Source organism: Numida meleagris, chromosome 6 (genome assembly GCF_002078875.1).
Source record: "Numida meleagris isolate 19003 breed g44 Domestic line chromosome 6, NumMel1.0, whole genome shotgun sequence".
NCBI classification, from domain to species: Eukaryota; Metazoa; Chordata; class Aves; order Galliformes; family Numididae; genus Numida; species Numida meleagris.
Window position 1 is genome coordinate 28794688 of NC_034414.1, and position 23662 is coordinate 28818349.

The 23662-nt window shown below is 47.1% G+C and overlaps 1 protein-coding gene across 5 annotated transcripts in view; it reads left to right on the forward strand.

Annotated features, from left to right (window-relative positions):
• The window catches only part of ACTN1 (actinin alpha 1), an 82695-nt gene that overhangs the window by 5033 nt on the left and 54000 nt on the right, over positions 1-23662 (forward strand). Inside the window, exon 1 of one of the 5 annotated variants that reach the window (XM_021403741.1) lies at positions 9481-9513. The exons of the other annotated variants lie outside the window; for them this stretch is intronic. Coding sequence (XP_021259416.1) covers positions 9496-9513 — 18 coding nt within the window. The 5' untranslated portion in view covers positions 9481-9495. Of the gene's footprint in view, positions 1-9480; positions 9514-23662 lie in introns of those variants that run through there. 5 annotated transcript variants of the gene reach the window in all.

The following is a 23662-nucleotide window of genomic DNA, read 5'->3' on the forward strand; positions in this document are numbered from 1 at the left end:
GGATTTGAACTGCTTGTCCTCCTTATCCTCTAGGGAAGGGTGAAATACCTCTAAGGCATCCAGCTACCATGTAAAGTGTGTCTGTCTGGGGAACTTCTTGCTGACCACTTCAGGCCGTAGGTTTAAATTCTTGTGCATGCGATTTGGAGATGAGGCTGTTGGTGCAGAGCTGCAGAGGCCCAAGGTGCTGACGTTGTCTTCCTCCTTGACCACTTGTGGTGCTGCCTGGTGTAGCTCGGGGCATCTGCTCTGCTAGCCTGCCACAGAGAGTGTTTTTAAGCAGGAACTTCAGTTTTCTTGGCTGTCTGGTGAGAACTTGTCCCTTTAGAAGGAAATGGGTACTTCTGCGTGGGGTGGCATTCCCTTGCTATGAAAATCAGGTGTAGTTACAAGAATGTGCATCAGCAAATCTGCTCAGTAAGTGTTTGGCTTTCGTGAGCTCTTACATCACATTCTCAGAAGCCCCAGGTGAATGCTGCCTGCTCTTAGCAATGCTGAAGGGGCCACCATCAATTGTAATGGGCCCCAGCTGCTCCTGCTGTAGGCATTTTGCTCTTTGCATGTGAGATGCTATTTCACAGCCCACCACATCCCATGTATTTCAAATGGGAGGAGCAGCAGCATTTAGTCAGCCTTCCCGGCCAGATTCTAAGCCTCTGTGCTTTTCTCTGCAGCTTCCTTGGGACCTACTTAAGACTTTGGACTGGAGTTCTTAAGGCTGGCACAAATAGAGGTGACAGAGAAGATGAAACTTAGCATGAGGTGCAAAGGAGTACAACTGAAAGTGCTTCCAGCTGCCTGTGCATTATCACTGCTGTCTCTGACACCTCAGCCCTTCCCTGGGGCACAGTTCTGCTAGCAGGGGATGGCTGCGCTCCTGCTGATGGCAAGGCACAGAAAGCAGTTGCTATAGAAAAGAGACTGGAGCTCTGTCTGGGGAAACCCTGGGGAGCTGCTGAAGTACAGCAAATAGAGTGGAGTGGACTTACTTTAATGTGTCTACCCCTGGGGCTTGCTGGATGTATTGCTGTGATTTCTAGTGGCATTTATTACAGTCCAAGCAGTGGTGTCAGAGTGGGAGGGTGCAGAACAGAGTGTAACAGAACTTACTCTACTTCTTTGCATAAAAAACTGATTTCTTGCCATGTATGACTATCAGAAATGTGATGATTACCGTAAGGAACATGCTTAGCATGACTGCTACAGATCGTGTACTGCAGTGTAAAGGCCTCCCAGCTCAAAACTGTAGCTGAGCTCTGTGAAGGGGGGAAGCATGGACGTAGTGTGCTTGGCAACAGCTAGGTGGAAAAGCTGTGATCTTATCAAGAAAGACTCAGAGTCCCCTTTTCTTCCTAGAGGGGTAAGATTTGCTCAATTTCTGGGATATTGGGGCTGAAGAATATTACACAGAACTTGGATCTCTTGGGGTGAATTGGTGCAGAATATGAGATAGGTTTGTCAGCAGCAGGACCTTCAGTCTGACACGTCATACCACAAAGTCTGTGTTACCTACGTCTGCAGGACTGTCCACCACTGCATTTTGACCTTTCCTGTACATCAGTCTTGCCTGGTTCTGAACAGTCACCCAGATCCTTGAGGCACAAATGGGGAATTTGTGGGCCAACCCCAAAAATGCTTAAGTGAGTGAACCCAGTAGCATCAATATGATTAGCGTATGAGCTAGCTTCCTGTTCCCTGCTGTCATCTTCCTTGCTGTCATTCCTCAATGCATCAGAGCAAGAGCTTGGCCAGTAGGATGTTTGTGGTGTGGCCTGATGCCAGTTTAACCTCTTAGCACCCTATCGGACAGTAAAGCAGAACCTTTTTGTTCCTACTTTGGTTTCCTGTCGTTGTGTCCTTCTTGCTCAGCTGGCGATGCGTGCATCCTACTGGTAAGGCCTAGGTCGGGCCTTTGCAAGCTAGCCCTTGTGCCAGTATTGCAGCTGACCTGAGACTTTCACCTGCAGTCATTCTCTTTTCTGTATATGTTGCTGCTTTGGAAGCACTACAGTATGATCAAGGCTCTGTAGAGGCCTTCTTTGCCATCAGTGCACTGAAACAGCTCCTAACGACAGGACTGGGTTATGCGTGATCAAACAGTGAGGATTTTGGTCTCTCATTCAGATGGCTCTTTGATTTGTTGTTCCATCTACGTGGACTGAAAGCCTCCTGGAAATGTGTTCATCTCTGTGGTGTGGGAAGTGATGACAAAACTGGCCTTTCCATTGCACTGGATTTGAAGTTCTGCTGTGAAAGGCGTTTGCTGGCAGGTGGAAAGGCCGTGCCTTGGCTATGAGCGCTTGCTACAGTGGATACCACCGACACGAGGCTCCCTGTGTCTCCTGTTGTTCACACTGGTTCGATTTCAAGCAAGCCTTTAAATGCCTGAGATCCAGCACTTCTGGGCACAACAATGTGGATAGTTTGTAGGCAGATGATGCTGTAGGGGAAACTTCAACAACTTGTTCCCCATCCTCCTGGATGGCCTACGTGGTCATTGGGAAGGCAGGGATGACTTATACCAGCCAGCTGCTGCTTTAGCTGTTGGTTTGACTGTGCAGTCACCATGCGTAACTGCAGCAATGATTGTGTACCAAAACTTCTCCAACAAAAAGAGAACTCTGGGGCAGAGTTTGCACCTCTGCTGCACTGCTATACAGCCATCTCATAGCTGAGTGGTGCTGCTGGGTGAGGAGGAACTCAAGATAGATAGTGAAAGAAGTTGGAAATGTAATCTAAGCCCTCATAGCTGATGGTGGGTGCTTGTTGAGCAGAAAGGCCTGGCTCTGAGAGTCACCACTGTCCTTCAGGGTGGCACAAACAGGCTCTGCTTGCACATCCCACGTTTGGCCCTCATTTTTTGAGGGACTCTTGCAAAATCTTTCATCTCTGTGCCAAGCAGCGTGCTGTGGATGGGCTGTTTGCTCCACTCCTTTCATGAACTGAACCCTGGTGCTGATCCATGGCCAGTTGGCAGCTGAGGAAGGACTCTGGTTTTTCATGGCCTTTGCATCAGGCAGCCAGGGCACTTGTGGCTGCTCCCTGCGGTGTGTGCTGTAACTTGCTGCTGCTGTAAATGGAAGTCGTGCTGTTACATCCTTGCTCCAGGAGCTCGCCTGTAAAGGCCTCCAAGAGATGGGGCAGAGAGAGATCCATGTATGGTGTCTGCACCCAGCAGAGCACTTTCCTTCATCATGGAAAATGGTGTGCCTGTCCCAGGGCTGAGCTCCCTGGCTGGGTTCCTGCGTTCTGCAGTGGCAGTTTCTTCTGCTACACAGCGTGCACTTACCTGCCATCCCCTCTGGGTATTTAAACATACCCCTCAGTAAATCTGCCTGTTAAATGTCCCTAAGAAAACTTGAAAAAAAAAAAACCTTTTAAAAAAAAAAAAAAACTGAGTCCACAAAAAAGCAAATAAGTGTATTTCTCAACTGAACCATACCAAAGAAAAGGCACTTTGTTTATAGCTGCTTAGATCATGCCTGTGCCAGGTTTTATCACAACGGAAAATACTTAATTTCCTTAGGAAAATTTTGATTGCAGCCAAAAGCAGTTGCAGCTCTTTAAATGTGTTCATGCTTCCAGGTGAGCTTCCTACATGTTTTATCTGGTTTGGGAGATGAGATCTCTGAGGAGGGAGGGGAGTGTGGCAGCCCTGCTGCGGGAGTGCGGTGGGCAGAAGGGTGCGGGAACGTGCTTGTTTGAGCCCTCATCTCCCCTGTGGCTCTGCCTACAGTGTTTCCGTGTAGAAGAAAGAGCATCTGTGCAGGAAGCATCGCTCTTGGCTGCTCATGGCCTTACACACATTGCAGCAGTGTGCCTGTTCACCGTGCGCCCTCTGACAGTGCTGCTTGCACGTGGCTGCTCTGTGTGGAGCAGGCTGGGTGCAGGCAGCGCAGGGGTACATTCATCAGAACACACCAGCTTGCCACCAAATGGCCAGCGCGTGGAAACCTGCTGTTTCCTTGGGCTTTGTTGGGCTGTTGGGGAATGCTGGCCAGGGATGAGACTATTTCCAGCTGTGGGGAGCCAAGTGTGAACTCACCCTGGGCAGGATGCCCAGCTCTGCTGTTTGTTCTTGCCAGAAATCCTCACCCTCCGGCCAGCGACACCAAACCAAGTTTCTGCCAGCACTCAGCCAAAGATCTCTGCAGGGAGGAGGAGGAGGAGGCCAAGCAGTAGGCAAGAGAGTGCTGGGGAGGCACTCAGGGTGGGTGGGAGGGCAGCACTGGAGGCGGCTGTGGGTGACACAACGGCCTGCTCTGTCTGGGCTGGTTGGAGAGGGGAGAACGGTGGTGAGGACAGAAGGGGTCAGCTCTCCTTTGGCAAGGCCCACATTTGCCTTGTATGGACTTTCAGAAACTGAAGAGGTGAAGGAATTAATGTGGTCCTTCCAGTGCTGGCAAAAATTGCTAGGGAAGAGAGATTTCTAGCTGCTGTTTCTGATGAATGCTTCTGGCTCCTGATACTGTGGATGTTTGTGTTCGGCTGTTTGGTTGGAGCTATCAGGCCTCTGCTGAAGAGTATCTAAAATGCCTGTAGTCACAGTGCTGCATGCTGAAACAAAGCATCACAGGCATGATACTGTCTCGGCAGAGCATCGTAGGCACACCTGTCTGCAGCCTGTCTTCTGGGCCTGCTCACTTGGAGCCAATGGGGCCAGCAAGTGAGCAGGAAACCGTCTGTTCCTGTGAGCACACTTCCTGCAACACTAATAATTTTAGTGGTCCAGCCTGTCATTTAGCGATACGTTACACCATGCTTTGCTGTTGGAGCCTGTTGCAGATGGCCTGACCCAGCCATCTAACAGCCTCGCATGGGTGGACTGCTGAAATCTGAAAGAGGCTTTCAGCCGAGACCCTGAGCAATATTTCCCTCCTCCTCCTATAATGTCTTGTTTCTTTAAAGCTGTTAACTGGCCATAATCCAATCATTACTAATGTAATTAGTGAACTGCTTACAGTAAGTAAAACACTTGAAGCCTAATACCCTCTGCTGCTTGCAGAGTTTGGAACAACTTTTGCTTGCTGTGCTGTAAGAGGCAATGACCACTGAAAGCCTGGGAAGGGCTGGGGAGGGTACCTGTTGCTATGGGGTTTCTCACAGCCGGTGGGAGCTCAGGACTCTGTGCTGGTGAGCCAGTAAGCCCTCAAGGTTGCTTTGGCAGAAGCTGGGACTGCTCAGAGGCCCCTTGACCTACAGGGTCCTTGCTTAGCACCAACTGCTTGGCTCCTTGCTCTGCCGAAAGCAGCACAGTGAGGCACGAGGCTTGCTTCTGTCACGTCAGAGGAATCTGGGCTTCGCACAGTGGCTGTGGCTGGCACGTGGTGATCTCCTGCTGCCCCTCTGTCAGCCAGGAGCCTTCTCATCGCAAGTTCTGCCAAGGAGCGTGAGGCTGCTGGCAGCAGTGAAGGTGTAATAAGCAGTGTTTAATGCTAGGCATTTTTTTACCATGTAATAAACCAACCTTGCAGCAGGCTCAATGCCTCCTCCAAGGCAAAGTAAAATACCTACTTACCCAGCTGCCAGCCATCAGCCAGCAGGCTCGCTGGGCTCAGCAGCTGAGCAAGGGATTCATTTGTTGTATTTGGCCTGAGATAAGGTCAGAAAAATGAAGCATCTGTTCAGTGTGAAGACAATGTTTAAAAACAACAGGAAAAAAAAGTCATAGTTTTCATTTTTGCTCTTCAGCAATCACCTTGCTGCTTTTCTAGACTTCATTCCTACCTGGTGCTGGAGATCTGAGGTGCAACAAGATCTCGGTCTGCATCCTGGCTCCCAGCAGGTGAAAAGAATTGAGAAAAAACCTCTGAGTGTGAGTTCATGTTGTGTGCCATGGATTTAGCTTGGGAGAGTGTTATAGGTAACACTGGAGTTAAAAAGTTTTCTTCCTGGGTTTCGGATGACAAGGAGAGGTGTTCTCACCCCTCTAGATCTAGTGCATGCTGTCAACCTCTGGTGCCGCTGTCTGTGTACCTGCCTCACTGCCCCAGGAGTCTGCTGCTGTTACTGCACTGTGGAATACTGACCTCGTGCTTATTACTGCGTGGTCAGGAAGGTGAGGAGCCCTGAAACCTGTGGGATGGGCCCCAGGGTTGTGCTGCAGTCGCTGGCTGCTGGCCTGAGCAGCGATCTGCCTCCTTGTACTCCTTGCCTTTGTCTGCATCTTCCTTCCATCAGTTGCTGTGCTTGCTGGTAGCCTGCAAGGTATCTGAGGAAAGGACTGTTTTCTTTGCCCTCCTGTACCTTGCACTGCAGGTCTCTGATCACTGAGTGTGGCTCCCAGACACTGCAAGGCTGTGAGCGCTGACAAGATAAGAATGGATTTTATATGTTTTCCAAGAGCCACTTATACCAGTTACAGGCAAATAAAAGTTGCTTCTCTGTTTGTAGTACTTGCTTACCACAACTCTTGTCACTCAAATGAAAAAATATTCTCAATTCCTTCTTATATTCTAGCACCATGCACTCGATTTTCTGTCTGGTTTAGGTGCTGCCTTGAATTCTATCGTCGTGTCCTGCTCGAGTGCTTCCCACTTCTCTACAGGGGGAGATCTAGTAATAGACCACTTCATAGTTGCGCTTCTGTATTTGTTGCCTTTGGCTCCAGATGTCTGCTGCTGTCAGTGCATCGCTCTAAAATTGCAAGCGGAGACGTGCCTCTCTCTGTACCCTTCCGAGTCAGCTAGGTTGTACAGTAGTATGCTGTAGCTGTAGCAAGCTTGTGTTGCGGTGCAGCCGTAGAGCATACACTGAATACACAGACACATACAGTTTTTATTAAATTTTGCCTTGAGTTTAAAGCTTCAGGTGGTATTCCTTCATATCTTTTTCTTCCTATATTCCCCAGTCCCAAATACTCCCCCCTCCTCTGCTACCTCCCTTTCCTTGCCCCACCTTAATTAACAGGAGCTGGGAAGGGAAATCTGTTTTCCCACCTCACTCTCACTCTGACATTTTATTGAGAGATACTTTATGCTTTAGTTTGAAGATTGTTGTTCTGCTTAAGTAGGTTGCTGACTTTCATGGTCTGATACATTAACAAAATTATATGGTATTGGAAGGCTCTCTAGAAACTGCTTTTGTTAATAAGTTTTTTATAGTTATCTTCATCTCCTTCATGTAGAGAGTAATTTAGTGGTTTCATTTTTCTTCTGAGCTTAATGTGAAATCTCTGGTTGGCAGTGAGCTCTGGCAGCCCCGCACCAGATGAACCCTGCTCTGTTTCTGAGCAGAGCAGCTGCAGGCAGGCCTGAAATAGGGGAGTGCTTGCCATGGGCACATCCAGGGTGTGGGAGTGTGGATTCTGTCTGTGTGTCCCATCCAGAGAAACAGCTCTCCAGGAATGAGCAGGCACTGTATGCTGTACAGCACACGCTAAGAGCTGTCCTTTGGACAAGTATGCCTCTGTGGATGTGCAGGCTGTCCTGACACTAGAGCAAAGCATGAGACACTGACAAAGCGCAGTTCTGCTTGTGTTCCCCTCTGACCTTCCCATATGATGGATTGGTAAGTCATATTCTCCTATGACTTCTTCTCATGTGAACCCTTAACAAGATTTTCTAAGGGTGCTTATTTGTCGTGAAATTGGAGTGCACTGGAACAACAACTACCCTTCCAATAGGAACAGTAACTGCAGTCTGTAAAGTGTACTGTAGATAGTTTGTCAGGAGGTGAGGTAAGGTATCTTCAAGTTGACAGGCCCTGGCGATTCCAAAGACATGACAAAATCTTAACAGTTTGCACCTCATTTATTTAACTTCTGCATATGCAAATGTTGAGTGCTCTCAAAACTTGTTTGGGCAGGACTCACTCCAGGTTCAGTTTCACAATTTTCAGTCCACCCTGAGTGTTCTTACCTGCGTCAACTGTTATCATCTGGACGCAAATTGCCAAAGCCAACCATGGAACCAGTTCCTCAGCGATGTGGTATTTGGAGCTGGAGCAAATGCAGGAGCTTCTGAATAGCTCTTATTATGTTGGAAGGCAAAGCAGCACATTCTCAATCTTTAAGCCCTGCCCAAATTCCTTGAATTTTTGCAGCTCCAGGTGATAGTTCTAGTCTGCATGTGAAAAGAGTAAACTGTCCACCAGCTCTCCCAAGGTAGGAATGCTGACTAAAGTCACCTCTAGCCATGCTATTTTTAACTGATTTTGCCGTGGAAATAAGTATTAGTGGATCTGTGTTCTGACCATCACATTACCTGGTTCCCCAAGCACTGGCCCTGGACTGGGGTTTGGCATCTATCTCGCTTTCAGGTCCAATGCAGTGTTCCTCTTTCTGGAAATGAGTGCTTAATAGCTGATCAAAGAAATGCTTTGGAGCAGATGCTGATTTAGGAGAGAAACTGCTTCTGTCACCTCTGCAGGAACATAAGGTGCCTCCTCTTAGGCCCTGCAGTGTGTGTCCGAACTCTGCACTTCACATGGACCCAGTTGCTGAAGCTTTGAGGCAACAAAGCTTCCTTGCCAAGTCTGAAAGCTCAAAGCCTGGAGACTTTGCCATGCTGCTCTGGAGGATACCAGGCTTCTTCCAAGAGCAGGTACCAATAGTCTGATCCCCATCTTTAAATAAAGAGTGGCAAGGCTGCTGTAGGAAGTTTGGGAGCAAAGGGCTGTGCCCTAGGTTGGCTCCTTCTGCTTTGGAGCTGGCACTTCCCTGTTGGGAGGATGCAACAGAGCTGGCTACAGTGAGCTGAGTGGGAACCTCTTGCAGCAGTTGAAGCCAGACACGGTGTGCCAGGTGCTGTCAGATGCTCATGTAGTGGACGTGGGGCCCTGGGCAGTGGCTGGTGCTTGCTGTAGCATGTGACAATCACTTCATTGCTCAGCAAAGAAAGGGCCAGGACAAGTGTGCCCTTGCTCTTCAAGCCCACCCCTTGGCTGTTCAGTGTGCTGGGATGGGATTATTTCTTCCTGGCCCACAGACAAGATCAGCTTGAACCTCCTGCTGTGGGATCTTAATAACCCATACCCCTTTCATTGTGAAGCTGCACATAAACCGGCGTTGTTCTTTGACGTGGTTCTTTGCTGCCCAGTCATGTGCTTGGGTAGAATGGGACAGCCTCCATGCAAAGCTGGCTTCCAGGGGACTGGTTATGGTGGAAATCGCATTCATCCTTCGCAGCCTTCCGTTCCGTGAGCGTGGCTTTCCAGAGGAGATGGCAGCAAGCACTGAGCTGAGGACAAAAGACCAGCCAGCCTGTGGAAATGAGGTTTTGCCGTTCCCACTGCAACTTTGTGCTGAAGTGCAGCTGCCAGCAGGAAGAGGGTTAAGCGCTTCTATCACATGGCGAGATTGTGTTTACTGCATACTTCTCATAATCAGGGCTGGCATCCAAATCCGGAAGAAGATTAGCACTTAACCAGAGACCCTGAAACAATGCGTTTCATGCTGGTGTTCCTGTGAAGCTGTGCATTCTGCCATAAGCCCCCTTGCAGAGACCTGTTCCTCCAGCAGCCTTCAGAGGAAGCTTCGGGGAGAGCAGAAAATGGATGGTTTTAGGAACAAAGATTGGACTGGGCTGCTTTCATCTTTGGTGCAAACTTGAAGCCAGCGAGGCTTTGCCAGGAATTAACTTATTCCAGAATAACCTGATCTCTCTCAAAAGATGTTCTGGGGATTTCTGGCAGGGACGTTGGTCTTCTGGGAAGCAAGAGAACGGTGACGTTGTTCAGGCATGACAGTAACCAGTTTGGGAAATGGGACTGTGTCTCATGGCCAGAGGGTTTGTATAGGTGTCACTTGCACATTTGGCCGGTAGGTGAGTTCTAGGTTCCCACTGTACTGAGTGCTAGGTATGACTGCCAACCGAGGGTACCGCTTCTTAGACTGAAGTTGTTGTATTTTTAATATTTATGGCTGTCTTAAATGAACTTTTCCATGTTAGTCCTGCTCTGAACTGGATTAATGCAGGGGAAACAGAAAAACACTTGGACTTCAAGAAATAATCCCCAAATCTTCTAATTAACAGATTCATGACGGGTATCTTGTGGTACTAGTAAGATAGCTATTTACAGTCACTATTGTCAGACCTGTGGGATGATGTTTAGCACTGGGATGAGTTTTTAGTTTTTCTGAAACAAGCTTGAGAAGTAAGGAACGTGCCTTGGCTCTTTGTTCCAGGGTGTCATTTGGCTTCCATGTGGTAACTAACACTTATCTCTCATCTGAATGCCACCTTCCTGCATGCACTTTGCCTCGCTCAGATGATTCCTTAGTGAAGAAAGCAGATGACAAACATCATGACAGCGATGACTTATAGATTACACAGAAACTGTGTGTACTGCCACGTGGCTCATCTATTCCTTGTCAAGTGCTTTTTTTTTCTAATGTAATATGACGCAGGATCTGCTGCTTTTATTATTCCTACTGTATGTGTCCATGCATATATTGCAGTACTAATAATTTAGGTGTTACGTAGATAAAGAATAAAATCCTGAGTGTCACAGATCTGAAAAGAAGCTAAGGCTTGCCAAAAGAGAAACAAGACTAAACAGCCATGGATTTTACAGTGTATCCATAAGGCACAATCACCATGTATCAGTTGTGATAGTAAGCTGAATTGCAAATGTTTTGCCTAGCAACTGTTGCCAAGGAAAATTGTCAGGCAGCAGCTAAGTCAGGAATGAGTATGGGAGCTGTGCTATGACGTGTTACTCTGACTAAATGATTTGGTATTTTCTTATGAACAAGTAAGAGTATGGGCACTTATGAATATGTATCAAAGCACAGGCAATTTAATCCCCTAGTTCTGTGAAGGCTCTTGTGGCTTTGAGAGTTGTAGGTACCTCAAGGCTGCTTCCCAATACAAGGCTGCAGGATCAGAGAGCTTTACCTGGTATTAACTTATATGGCCCCTCATTGGGAAGCAGTGAAGAATTTGGGTGCTAAGTGCAACCACCCAGATGTCTACTTCCACATGTCTCCTGCCTGCCCTTTGCACTTGATCTTAACAAGGGACTGTTGCAGAAGAGGCATATGAGCAGCAGCTAGGTATCAGGATACCAATACTGCCAGTGTAAGAGCTTTTTCATTAGGCGTTACTTATTCATGGGGGAAATGATTAAAGGCAAAAGAAGCCTGCCTTGAACTGGCATGCAGGAGATGCATCTCAGACTGCATAGAGAACCTTTCTGCTGGGTTGTCTGTGAGAGAATTCTTGGCATGTGTTTCACTGAATCTTTTTGTTGAAGAGAAAGTAGATAGAACACTAAAAGTTCTGTAAGGAAGAGTTGCAATACACCCTTATAGTGTCTGCTCAGATTGCTTGCCTGGCCTTGGGGTTAAGGTTTTGCTTTTCCTAGTAGCCCAGTGTTACAGCAAGGTGTGAGGTGTTTTTGTTGCCCTTCTAGGCCTGGGATCTGTTGGGACCAGGGCACTGCTTCCTGAGTGCCTGCCCCAAGTGAAGCACCTGGGCATCAGTGTTTTGTGGGAGTGACAACGTGGCTCAAGTGGAAGTTCTCTAACGTGAGAGCTCCCAGGTTTGATCTCAAAAGGCCTAGCAGGAGATCAAGTTTTAGCAATGTATTAACTCTTCTGAAGTTTTCTTCCCACCTGAGTTGAACATTTCTACAAGGACACCAAAGAGAACGTCTCTCATCGTGATGGGTTGTGATAGTCCTATGAGCATTGGTGCCGCTAGCTCTGCTTTGGAGTTTTGTTGTTCAGGCTGCTCTGTATGTTTGTTTGTTTTTGTCGTTCTTTAGCAGGAATCCTCATTGCTCCAAGCCACAGTAGCTCACAAACAAAAGTGGAATCCCTGCTGCCTCACCTACCCTCAGCTGACATGTCTTATGGACTTTTTCATTGTAGCATTGTCTCTGTTCACCAGGCTGGGAACTTGGCAGGTGCTGGGGCTGTGACAAGCTCCAGCAACCTCTCTGCTAATAAAGAAATCAGCTGACCCATGTCAGGAAGCATGGATAAGAGTTTAGAGACTGGCTCTGGGAGCTGAGTTCCATGAACAGGCATCTTTCTCCATGGGCCTTGCATTTTACTGAGTGGGTGCTTCCGAGAGCTTGCTCAGGAACAGAGACAGCAGCTGAGAGCAGCTATGGGGAAAGCAATCTCATGGTGCTTGTGCATCTGACTGCACCCGCAGTGACACTGCGGGTTCTCAAAGTGATGTTCCAGGGATTTGAAAAAAAAAAAAATCTGCTGTAGCCTAAATTAAGGCACTGTTGAAAGACTTAAAAGGGTTTGGAATGATAAAACCACAAACAGCACCCTAATCTTGTGGGAAATCCTTCCCTAGCACTGGTTGTGGAGAGCATCTCCACAGCCGTAATGAGTTCAGCTTCAGTCTACTGCCAGCACATTGCTTAGATCCACATGCTTTTCCAAAATCACCACAGATGAAAGCTAAAACTGCCTGGAATTTTATTATATCTCTGGCTTTAAGAAAGCCCATTCTACTTACTGAAGAAACAGAGATGTTTGAGGAAATGCCATTCAGGAGCTGGAATGTCCATCTCAATGTCTACGTGGGATTAGGGCTTCTCTTGTCCCTGAGGAAGAAGATCCCATCCTGCTGTGCCAGCATGCTGGGGTGAGAGACTGCTGCGGCAGCTTGGAACTCCTGCTTTGGAGCAGCACCCCATTTCTTGTTGGCTGTCTCCTACTTTTAATTAGAGATAATTTGTGCACCAGAATTGAGGCACCTGAGAGTGTTTCATGCATGACAGAAAACAAGATGAGCCCATGTCCTGGAAAGTTCCTAGGTGCCACTAGTGGCATAAGTATCTGTGCAAGCCAAAAGCAGTGGGCATCCTTGTGCTTTGTTCTGCCTGATGGACTAGACCTCAGGTGGTTTCGAGAGCAACAAGTGCAAGCTGGGGACTTTATAACTAAGTTACGTGCAGTTCAGATGAGATCAGTGCTTACTAGAAAGAAAAAAAGCAAAGGAAGGATATGGGTTAAAGATATGATTACATGCATGCTCAGTTTAGGCAAATAGTGTGTTGTGATGGTTTGGTGTTTTTCATGCTCTGTTTTATTGGGACTGCTTTTTGAAGCAGTGTAGTTCTGTTATCTGCACAAAACGACTATCTTCATAAGAGTAATTCAAAATGTTGTACCTAAGCTTTGGTGAAAAGCAGCCCATCCTTTGAGTGATTTCATTTCTCTGTACGGCAGAAGGGCACCTCCCCACACAGCCCTCAAATCTGCTCGTCGGTGGCAGTTCTCCCCAGTAGTTAATGTGCAACCACTGTGTCCACAGAAAGTCTAGATTTAAACAATCATTTCTGTACCTTGTCAATGTCTTTTTCAAGAGCAGCAAGGGAGGGGCAGGAAAAGGGTGATTTACTTTGTATTGCCTTAAAAAGGCAAACAAACCAACTGTAAGCCACATAGTATAGATCTGACCTTCACCTAAGTCAAACTCTACATAAAATCTGCCATGGATGTATGGAACATCATGCCATCATTCTGTTCTTTCCTACTGAACTGTAAAGCAGAAGTAAATTGAACATTTTGAATGATTTAAGGAGTTTGCTTACAAAAATGCTTTGTTCTCACTCCCTCGTTGTGCAAGCTCAGGACCCTGCTGTGCTCCGTGTGCAGGCAAGCACGGAACAGAGCACTGTTACTCTAATGTCTGTAATTATTTTTCATGCCATTCCTTCTTCACCTTTCCTAGCAGCCTCACATTTAGGATATTGCTTTGCCTTAAGGAGGTGAATTGATGAGGGCTCTTTACAGTTTTGTCCCTGTTCTTTTTGAGTTAATTCAGGATCCAGTTAGACATTTGAGTAGTTCCAATTCAATGGACCCTTGGAATTTTATCACCAGTGTCTTGTTTGTCATTGTTACTCCCCTGTCTGATTAAACGTAGTTCTTCAGAGCTAAGCTTTATAACGGGAATGTGTTTTCACCTTGGTGATCTTTCTATTTTTCTAATAATTAAATGATACTTTGCATGAAAAGTAGGTAAAGCCCTGCTCTGCAATGGAGGCTTTCGGATGCCTTTATTTTCTCTCTCTTATTTAGCTAGTTTATAATCCAGAAGAGAACATCCCTCTTACCGTAAATATGACTGCTTGCTTTTGATGATCAATGATCATCAAAATCATCAATGATGATTTGATTGAACAAAGTCAGGGAAAACAAGCAACAAAGAGAGGTGCTGTCTGTATGCTGGGTGCTGGGGGAGCGGCAGGATGAGGAAGGCAAAGAGCTTTCCTCCTTATTAGGCATCGGAGAGTGCTGACCGCAGAGCCAAGCAGGAAGCCAGCTTCGTTGGTTCCGTTGCTTGCTGAACAGTTTGTTATCAAAAATAAATAGGTTTATGTTTGACTTCGGGGTGAGGTGTTTTCAAGAAGAGATGAAATAAAGTAGCAATTTAATGCAACTGTACATAAAAAAAAGTGTGCGCCGGCATTACTGCATCTTCCAAGAATGGCATACTCCATTAAATTGCCAGTGGTTTGCTTATGAATTGCCGTGGGCAGCTGATGATCAACAGAGCTAGGAGGCTAAGGCAACTTCCTGAAATAAAACTAAAGCAGCTGTGGGCTTTGATAGAAGCAGGGAAGGGGAGCAACCTGAATGATGCGTGAATCCAGTGCCATTTTAATGGTTAGCTGTGACCAATGACAGATAAGCACTTACAGTGTTTACAAAGAAGATGGTGTTGATGAATGCCCATGCCTAATGCAGCCAGTTCAGCTGCACTGTTGGAGATGAAGTTGGTGATGCTGCAGGGTCCTCTGGCTTCAAGAGGTAGCACCCCCAGAATGTCCTCCTCTGCTGTGAGACCTCTATGTTGGAGGGGACCTGCAGGGATCATCAAGCCCAAGGACCTGCAGGCCCTTGGAAGCCTCACTGGAGTGTGGGTTTCCCTTACTCTTCCTGGAGGGAAGGCAAGGCTGTGGTGAGATGGACACTGGTTCCAGTCACTGCTGGCCATTCCCTCTGGGAAGGCTGCTGGGTTGCTCTCGGCACTGCAACTAGATTCTTGGTGAGACTTTGTGTTGGTCAGGCTGAGTGCAATTTTCACAAGCTAAATGCAGTTCTTTGTCATACAGGAGGTGGGAATTTAAGCTTCTGTGTTGACTCTATCGCATCACTTGTCAGAAGACAAAGAGCTGGAGTAGGGTATACCTGAAGGACAGGGAAACTTTCCTAGTGCTCACACCTGGTGTGAACAAAGACTGAACCTGGAGGTGGAGCAGCTGAGGCTTGGGCACATGCTTCTTGCTGCGCCTCTCGGTGGTATGGCAGTGTTCAGCCACAGGGCAGGGTGCAGCTATGGTTTTTTTGGAGCCTACCTTCTAGTTATAGCATAAAAAACCTTTTGGGAAGCATCATTACCTAGTGTGCAATTACACAGCTGCTTGTGTGCTTCTGCTGGGCTGAGTTGCATGACTGTGTGGGGCGGTGTTGGTCCTTTACTGAGCCTGGCTGAGCGGGTGACTCTGCATCTATCCCCTTGTGTTTGCATTTGGAGCAGTGAGCAGAGCTTTTGCACCATGACTTCACCTGCAGGACTTGCTTTGTGCCAGGGAAATGGCAGAGGAGCCAGGAGGGCTCTGCGCGGCAGCTGCAAAGGCTGGTCTCAGCCTCTGAGGCTCTGTGAGGACGTGTCCTTCCTGAGGTGGTCACGGCGTGGGGAGGGCTTTGAGGGCTCTGTTAACCCAAAACGAGTGGGACAGAGATGAAGAGTGGTGTACAGGCCCTTTAAGAAGGAACTGGCAAAAGAAGAGCTCAGTATTTAAATTTAGTGCAGACGAAGAGGGAAAAAATTCCCTGCAGCATCTGGTTTATATTAGTACTCTCTGCTTTGGTGGAGGATGTGTTTACAGTGAAGCTCTTGTGTGCGTGGGGAGGGGGGGGTGCGGTGCCCATGCTGGTTGTTTTTAGGGGACGCTGGGCCCCCGCCATGCCTTGCAGCTCCCCTCCCTCCTCCTGGGCTCCCAAACCAGCCCTGTGCCGCTGTTGGTGCCTGGGTGGGCGCGGGGTGTTTGAGCACAGCTGTCTACCAGGGCTCTGCAACAGCGCTCACTGTGCTGGCCGCTTCCCATCTTGCTTGGCTCAGAAATGGAGGCAGATAGTCCCTTGGTTATGAGTGCATGCAGACATATCAGCAGTGGCTGCCTACAGAGGCTGTAAAGTTGCTGATGCATCTGTGTGCTGGCTGCTGCTGTGCTTTGATGAGAGCTGGTCACTTCTGCCTTGGGCTGAAGGTTCCTGCTCAGCATGGGAGGTGGAGGGAGCTTTAGGACGACTGGGTTTTAGCTGCGGTGAAATTTCTCTTCTCTGTGCTTTCTTTATTGAACTGTGGTTTGTGGTCTCTCTCACTCAAGAGAGCCACGCTCCAACAGGAAACTCAAATGTAGCAGTGTTAGTTGGTGTGCGGCATGTTGGGAGGGAGGAGAGGTCTGTACGAGTCTGTGCAACCTGTGTGGGTGCTCCCTCCACCCATAGCCTGCACATCCCACAGTGCATTGCCTGGAGGCTGGCAGCCCCTCCGGTGGTGTGTTCTGAGCACGTATGGTTGTTGGAGTCAGCAGCGAGCACCTGGGCTCCTCTTAGCGCAGAGGTTAAAAATTCTTGCCAGTTGTAATACCTTGTTGAATAATCATATAAAAGCATTGTGAGAGTTCATCATATTCGAGGATTAAATAAATGCATATTTTTAGACCTAGAACCATTGAAAAAATAATTCCTAAGCCACAATGATCATTTCAGTATCTGGTATTTGAAATTTTAGGGAATAGATGCCATATGCTTCCAAGCAGAAGGAAGAAGAATGGAAAATTTTGGATATATGTTCATGTACAATGTAGATTTTGATATGGCCATTCCCTCCAGCTGCTGCTGGACCAAGCCTGTTGCCACCACCGCAAGACTGAGATTAAAGCTCATAGCAGAAATAAACTCTTCCCCCAGCTATTTTTGCAATTTCCCTCATCCAAGAAAAAACAAAAGTGGTCTCCACCTCCCCTTTTCCCTCCTCCTGTCCCAGGACAAGTCAGCAGCAGTTTCCCTTCTGCAATTTTCATAATCCCATTCTTATTTGCCTCTGCTGCTGTTTAATCCTTGCATAACTGCATTCAAATCAATGCTCCTCAACCACCAGTCATCCTTTATAGCTGAAAGCATCTCCCTCCAGGTGAGTCAGAAGTTAAACCCTGCCTCTCTGCCATCCTCTCCCAGCTACTGCCTTTCATTTCTTCCCAGTGGTGGCCTGCTGGTGTGATGTAGAAAATACCTACATTTCTGAACCACGTGCTGGTGGCAGAACTGGCAAAGCCATGCCCCATCCTCATGATGATGATTTGGGAAAAACTCTGGTACCTAGGGGTGTTCTCACCCCGTTTGATTTGAGACTCTGATCCTCTCCGTGTGGTTACTGGAGAGGGCCCCTCCTCGAAATGCTAGGGAAACGCTCTTTGACCAGATATGTATGTACGTTCAATTGCAGAATTACAGCTTTTTAATGAAAAGTGTTTTCCATGGGGGAAAAGTCACCCTTGGTCTTTGTTTGTTTGTTTTCAAAAGCCAGGTTCTGGAAATCCCAAATATTTTGGCCGGTTTCCTTACCCTTCTACAAAATGCATCCAGGTATGCAGCTGTGTAGTTAAGATGTACTTGTGGAGTGGTTTCCAAGTGAATTGCATCTCCCACTACATACAGTTGCCAGACCTGTGTGACATACCATCCTCCTTGGTGGAAGAAGCCTCTAAGCAAGAGTTCCTGCACAGTGAAAGAAAGTAGGAGCATGATGTGCCAGAGCTTGCAGCTCCCAAAGGCATCACAACGCTGCTGCCAAAGCAACATCCTGCAGCTCATGAGAAAGTATTCCTCTTACTTGCACCCTTGCTGAAAACAGGCCTTTTTCTGTACAGCAGGAAAAATGTCTCTGATTCACTCTAACCAATAACTCACGTTATCAGAGCTGCGCTGAAATTGCGGCTGTTGGATGGCAGCACTTGCTATTTAGTTGGAACATAGCGAGGAATGTAGTTAGAGATGAAGTGGAGCTACAGAAAGGAAGAAAGGATCCTGAGGATTTCGAGGTGATACAGAAGTGCTTTACCAAGTTCACTTTAACTTGTGGTTCTGAGATGGATTTTACTGAATGTCTTGGGTTTCTCATCTTCCCATCCTTCTCTCTTTCCCAGGTAATATTTGCCTTAATACATAGCACCTTGAGAGATTCAGCGTGGCTAATAGGAATCATTTCAGCACTCTTCCAGCCTAAGGCTGATTAAAAATAGTTAAGACTTTATCTCTGAGGCTCATTCATTTTTCTTGCTGAAAATACCTGATTTTTCTCAGAGAATCTCTCTTCCAGTGTTCTGCCCTTCTGAAAATTCCTCCTTAAAGTAAGAAAATGATGTTTTTTTTCATCCCTTAACCTGGAGCACAGAGCTTTAGAAACTGCTGTCATTTCATACCCAGTACGATGCCTCCTTCTCTAGCCTGCTGAAGAATGCACCTTTTGTACCCACGGCCTTTCCTATAAATGGCAAGGCTCTGGGTATGTGCGGTGCACAGGGAAGAAAAATGAGCGCTGGCATTCAGCATCCAGTTTACATCATCCCTCTGCTCTTGTGGTGAGCTCCTTGCCCTCATCTCCTAGAAGTGAGCAAATGCAGGAATGTGAACGTGTCGTGGTTAGGGCGTAAATCACTCCCCATCCCCTGCCACCAGCAGTGTTGCTGCTTTGGCCTGCAGGGTGGCGGGGCTGGTGCTGGGCCCTGCTTGCTGAATTAATGCCCGGCAGAGTACAGCAGGCAGCGCTACGAAGTTTGGGCTTCTTGAATCTTGTGTGGGGCAGCTGAGGATCAGGGTCTGATGTTTGTAGAGCATCCTGGGCTGAGGACACCCCCAGTCCTCACAGGCTTATGGGAACTCTGTTTGCTGGAGCAGCCCTCCTCCCCTCCCCACTTCCTTTGTTCCCTGGAGAATGCTGTTTGAGGCCTCTGGTGCTTTTGGGTGGAAACGCAGAAGCAGCAAATGGTTCCTGAGGGGCTGAACTGGCAGGTAGCTGCATTTGGCTTCCAGTTCTTCCTGCAGTGTGTTTTCCCCTATGTTCCCATAGGTTTTTCTGTCATCAGGACAGTGAAAATCACGTTGGTAGGTTTAAAAAGATAGATCCAGTTCTTCCTGTTAGAAAAGTGTTGTGCCTATCAGCTTTTAAATAACTCCTGTCTCCTTCAGACTAGGCTGGAATCCCCACATTTGTTGTTCTGCCATTGCCCTGCAGAGCAGGGCCTGGTTCAACCCTGGTGTCAGTGGAAACATTCTCCCTGGTAACCCTTGGGCCAGGTGCAGGAGGTTTGCTTTGTAATTCTCAGATCTTACCTAGGACAGCTGCTGGAATGGTCAGTGCAGCTTCCTGCTGCATGTGTCTTTAAGTCTCACTTTCTTTTCTCCTTTTTCATAAAAGTTTTGAAAAAAAAATAGACTGTAAAACCATAGCAGAAACTTAGGAACAATAATGGTGTCTAGTTTTCTAATAGCTCAGAGCTACTGTGCTACCAAGAACTGAAAATGTGTTTGTTAATGGTTCAGCTTGAATAAAACATCAAAGGATAAGAAAACATCCTTCACTGGTTCTCCTTCCCTTTTAATCCTTGATATTAATTCAACATCTGACTTCTTTTAAAGAGATCTTCCTGTTTTGATAAACTACACAAACAGCTTTGAGACAAACAAAATAATTGACATCAAAATTTATTATTAAAAAAAAAAAAAGATTTTGGTCTTCAGCTCAAGAAAAGTAAGGGAGTGCATCCTCTTAAAGCTGGGTCATCTCCTGCTTTGCTCTTCAGGCTGGAGTCCTCGTGGCTGTGAGGAAGGCAAAGGAGCACAAGACCGAGCACAGAGCATCCTGAGGGGAGCGGAGGATAAATGCTGTGCTGACCTCAGCCAGGTGTTGTGCTAGGGAAGCCAGCCCTACCTCCATCTCTTAATACAGTTCCTGCTGTCTCAGGATGTCTGAAACACTGAACCACAGCAGCCTGGAACAAAGCTCCTGCTGTAATTATTCCCCTGTCATAGTTTTTAATCTTCCGCTTCCTTTTTGTCATGCTCTGCTTTAAGCGCTCCATCCTGGTCTGAGCACACACACTGAGAAGACCTGACCTGACCTCTCCTGCCTCCTTGCTCCACTGCAGCTCTGAGCCTGGTTCCTGTTCCTGCTGTGTGTTCTGGTATAGCTCCTGCTTCACACAGCTCTGGCCCAGCCTGACTTCCCCCAATGCTCATTGTGGTGCCCTGGCTCGGGTACCCAGACACTTCTATTCCAGTTTGTGTGGTGATGTCCACGTGTGCCCGCAGGGGCTCACTGCAGAGCTGAAAGCACACCCTGGCACAGGCAGGGTGTGTGTGCTGGATGAGGATACAAGATCCCAGTGTCTGCAGCATGTGCAAGGGTAAGGTGGTAGAAACTTGTGCTGTCACGCAGGAGCCCTAAGGGCCCGTGAAGAGGTGAACTAATTAGACCACTCCTTGCCCTGTGATGCTCACTGAGGAGTAGCTTGCTACTCAGTGCTAGCGTAAACAGTTTAAATCCTGTTTTATCCATGCTCTTAGATGACACATTCATGCCTCAACAGGGAATGTGTCTTAAGATGCCAGAAAAGACCATCTTCATAATCTCACCACCCACAGTAGCTGTAGCACTTTTGGTATCCAATTAAAAATAAGTCACGATGTAATTCAAATTTGAATATGACCGTTACCTTAATAAATACCTCTCCCCAGAATGTAGAGTACACAGGCACTCATATCTTTGGATTTGTCTTGCTCTTGGCTGTTTCAGTTGTGACTTAAATATATAGCACAGATAAATACTCTAGAACCTACAGGTGTGCAAATGTGTGTGCCCACCTAGGAGCAGCAGCCTGCAAGGAGACGTGCCTGGGGTTGGCTCCCAGTAGTTCAGTGAGGCTCCAGTTGTCTTCACAGCGCCTGTCTGTGTGCAGCTGGAGGCCCGTGAGTTGAGTGAATCCCAGTAAGGGCTTGCTCCTTGTGCATGAGGTGCGGGACTCAGCACCATCTTGATTCTTAGAGGCAGCAGCTGTAAGAAGTGACAGTTGCTGCCGCTGCGTGTGTGCAAATGAAAGGGCTCATCTACCTAGGGATGCACAAAGAAGCAGTTCCTCCTGTTCACAGAGTCTACTGGTGTTAAAATTGCCCGTTGTTCTGTTCCTTAAGGGTGGAAAGTGGGGGTTCCAACTCAGAATCCTCAGTGCTCAGATTTGCATTTTTCTTTTTAAAAGACATTTAAAGCTCAGGGAGATACAGATAAGACTATTTTTTTTTTCTGTAGTGTCTTTATGTAAATATTCAAAATCTAATCTACACCCAGATCAGTTAAAACCTTTCATCCAGTAATAGCTGTGTGTCAACGGTTTACGGGCATTCGGCCTGGTTCCGTGACGAAGAGGACGGGGGACCCACGGGCCCACGCCCCGGGAAAAGGGGAAAAGGGTAAGGAGATGGCCCTGAGAGCAAAGAACAGCGGCAACGATCTGAGGAGAAACAAACGAATTTACTAAATAAGATATCAGAATGCAAAACAACACACTATAATACAATATAATTACAATTTAAGCTGATAAATCCAATACAGAGAAAGAGAATGTCCCGAAATCAAGGTAGGCCTTACTCTACTACCGACGATAAGACGGCTGGAGAGCGAGGTGCTGCCAAGACGAGAGACATCGGAAAAAGGGACGAGGTCTCGTGATCTGCAAGTTTTTATACTGCGAGCTTTTATCTTCTCCCTCCGGCTGGAAAATGGTAACAGAGGAGAAAAGTACCGTGGGGACTGTAGTAGTCCTTCTCTTCTGAGAACCAGGAACATCCACTACATGATGTTATAATGTGGAATACCAATAACCGAAAATCACAAAACCATGACACTGTGATATTCCCTTCTCTGGCCTGACATTTCATTTCCCTTCAGAACGGGTGATGGATCTCCAATAAAACTCCCACATGGGCTTGCAGTTTTATTATATCTAAATAGTTGCAGCATCTTTTTCCCAACCTTGGTGAAGCAATCCAGTAACACTCACACTCATCCAAACAGACGCAGCAGATAATTTTTATAACCCATCACTTACAGTTGTGCCCTTCAGTTCATGTCTCTCCTGTAGCTCCTCTTTCTTCACCTCAATAAACCTGAGGTGCCTGTCTTTGCTTTCTAGGCCCTGTGTTGCCTGGGTTCTCCCATTCTTGGTTGTCTGTGTTGGGAGCTCTCACATCTATCAGCCTGGTACCAACTGCTGTAGCCTGCTCATTTCATCTTTTAGCAAATATTTTATTGCTCTTGTTTGCCTTGCCTCTCACTGGGGAGGAACCTGCTAGAAACAGCCACAGTTTTGCAGTTTTTTTGTCTCCTTTCCAGTTAGGCTGCCAGCACCAATGGCACGGACCAAGTGAGAGCAAATTGCAGCGTGGCAGGAGATTGTAGCTTTCGAGCAAGGTGGAAGTATCAAAACATAACCACGTGAGACTGCGTGGAAACCACTCCCGGGCTCTTGCATGGGTGCTTGCTGTTCAGATGCAGTTACATAGCTTGTGATTATAGATTCATGAATTATTTGTGACTCTTTTTACAGAAGGACAGTTGGGAATGCTGTAATTTAGCTCACTGTCTTTTTGGGATTAAATCTGTATTGCCACGATCTTGGCAAAGAGCATGATGAGAGGTAGGTTGTGGGTGTGCTGAGCCCTCTGCCAAACACCCTGGCTGACGTTGTCTCGTGCTGAGTTGTGCTGCGTCTGCTCTTACGTCTGAGTCTTATATGGAAAGTGCTTTGGAGCACAAAGCAGCTTTTCACTATGAATCTTTGTATCTTTGAGCGTGGGAAGGACTCTGCCCATGGTAGTGTAGGTGCATCAGAGTCATCTTGACCCAGGATCAATTTTTTTGGATTTTCAGTAATCCCATATGAAGTGAGCACAGATTTTTTTTCAAAAAGAGAACAATTTTTTCTCTTCTTTTCAAAAGAGATCAATTGTAGATGTTTTTCGAAAAGAGAATCCTGTGGAGTTGGCAGCTGTGTTTCACAGCCATGAATGAACGTGAGACCCCAGAGTGACTGCGCATTTTGTCAGGCAGAGAGGTGATGACCAAGGGGACAGGTTGAAGCAAAGGTGGTGGCGTCTGTGCAGACGGCAGTGTTGAAAGGTGTGGAAGGGGAAGACTCAGCTGGGCACTAGTCTAGGTCAATTTTTTGCCATACATTTTAGCCAGGTGTTTGGGTCAGCAGTGATAGAGGTTGAAGCCCAAATATGTGCCATCGGGAGCTCTGTGAGATACAGGTATCATTTCTGATTCCTTGCTCTTTGTCAGGGAGCTCGGGCTTCACGCCGGGCATCACTTTGGAGTCCATTTCTCACTGGAAACGATGTAGATTTCTGTAGCCAGGATGCTCACCATCACCACTTAGAAAACTAGACAGTTTCAGGTTTCTTCTTCCCTCCTGCGGTCACCATCATTCTGCAGACCAAAAAACAGCTGCTTGTGCTAATTTTGCAGCATGTGCACAGAGCAGCGGGCAAATACATTAAGTTGTTTCAATTATCCAACCTGTTTACTTAGTTCCGTATTTAGAAAGTCTGGATAGATGAAGCTGTAAATTCCTCTTCCTGCCTTGCCTTTCATCAGCAAAGTAAACAGCCAAAGAAGAACCT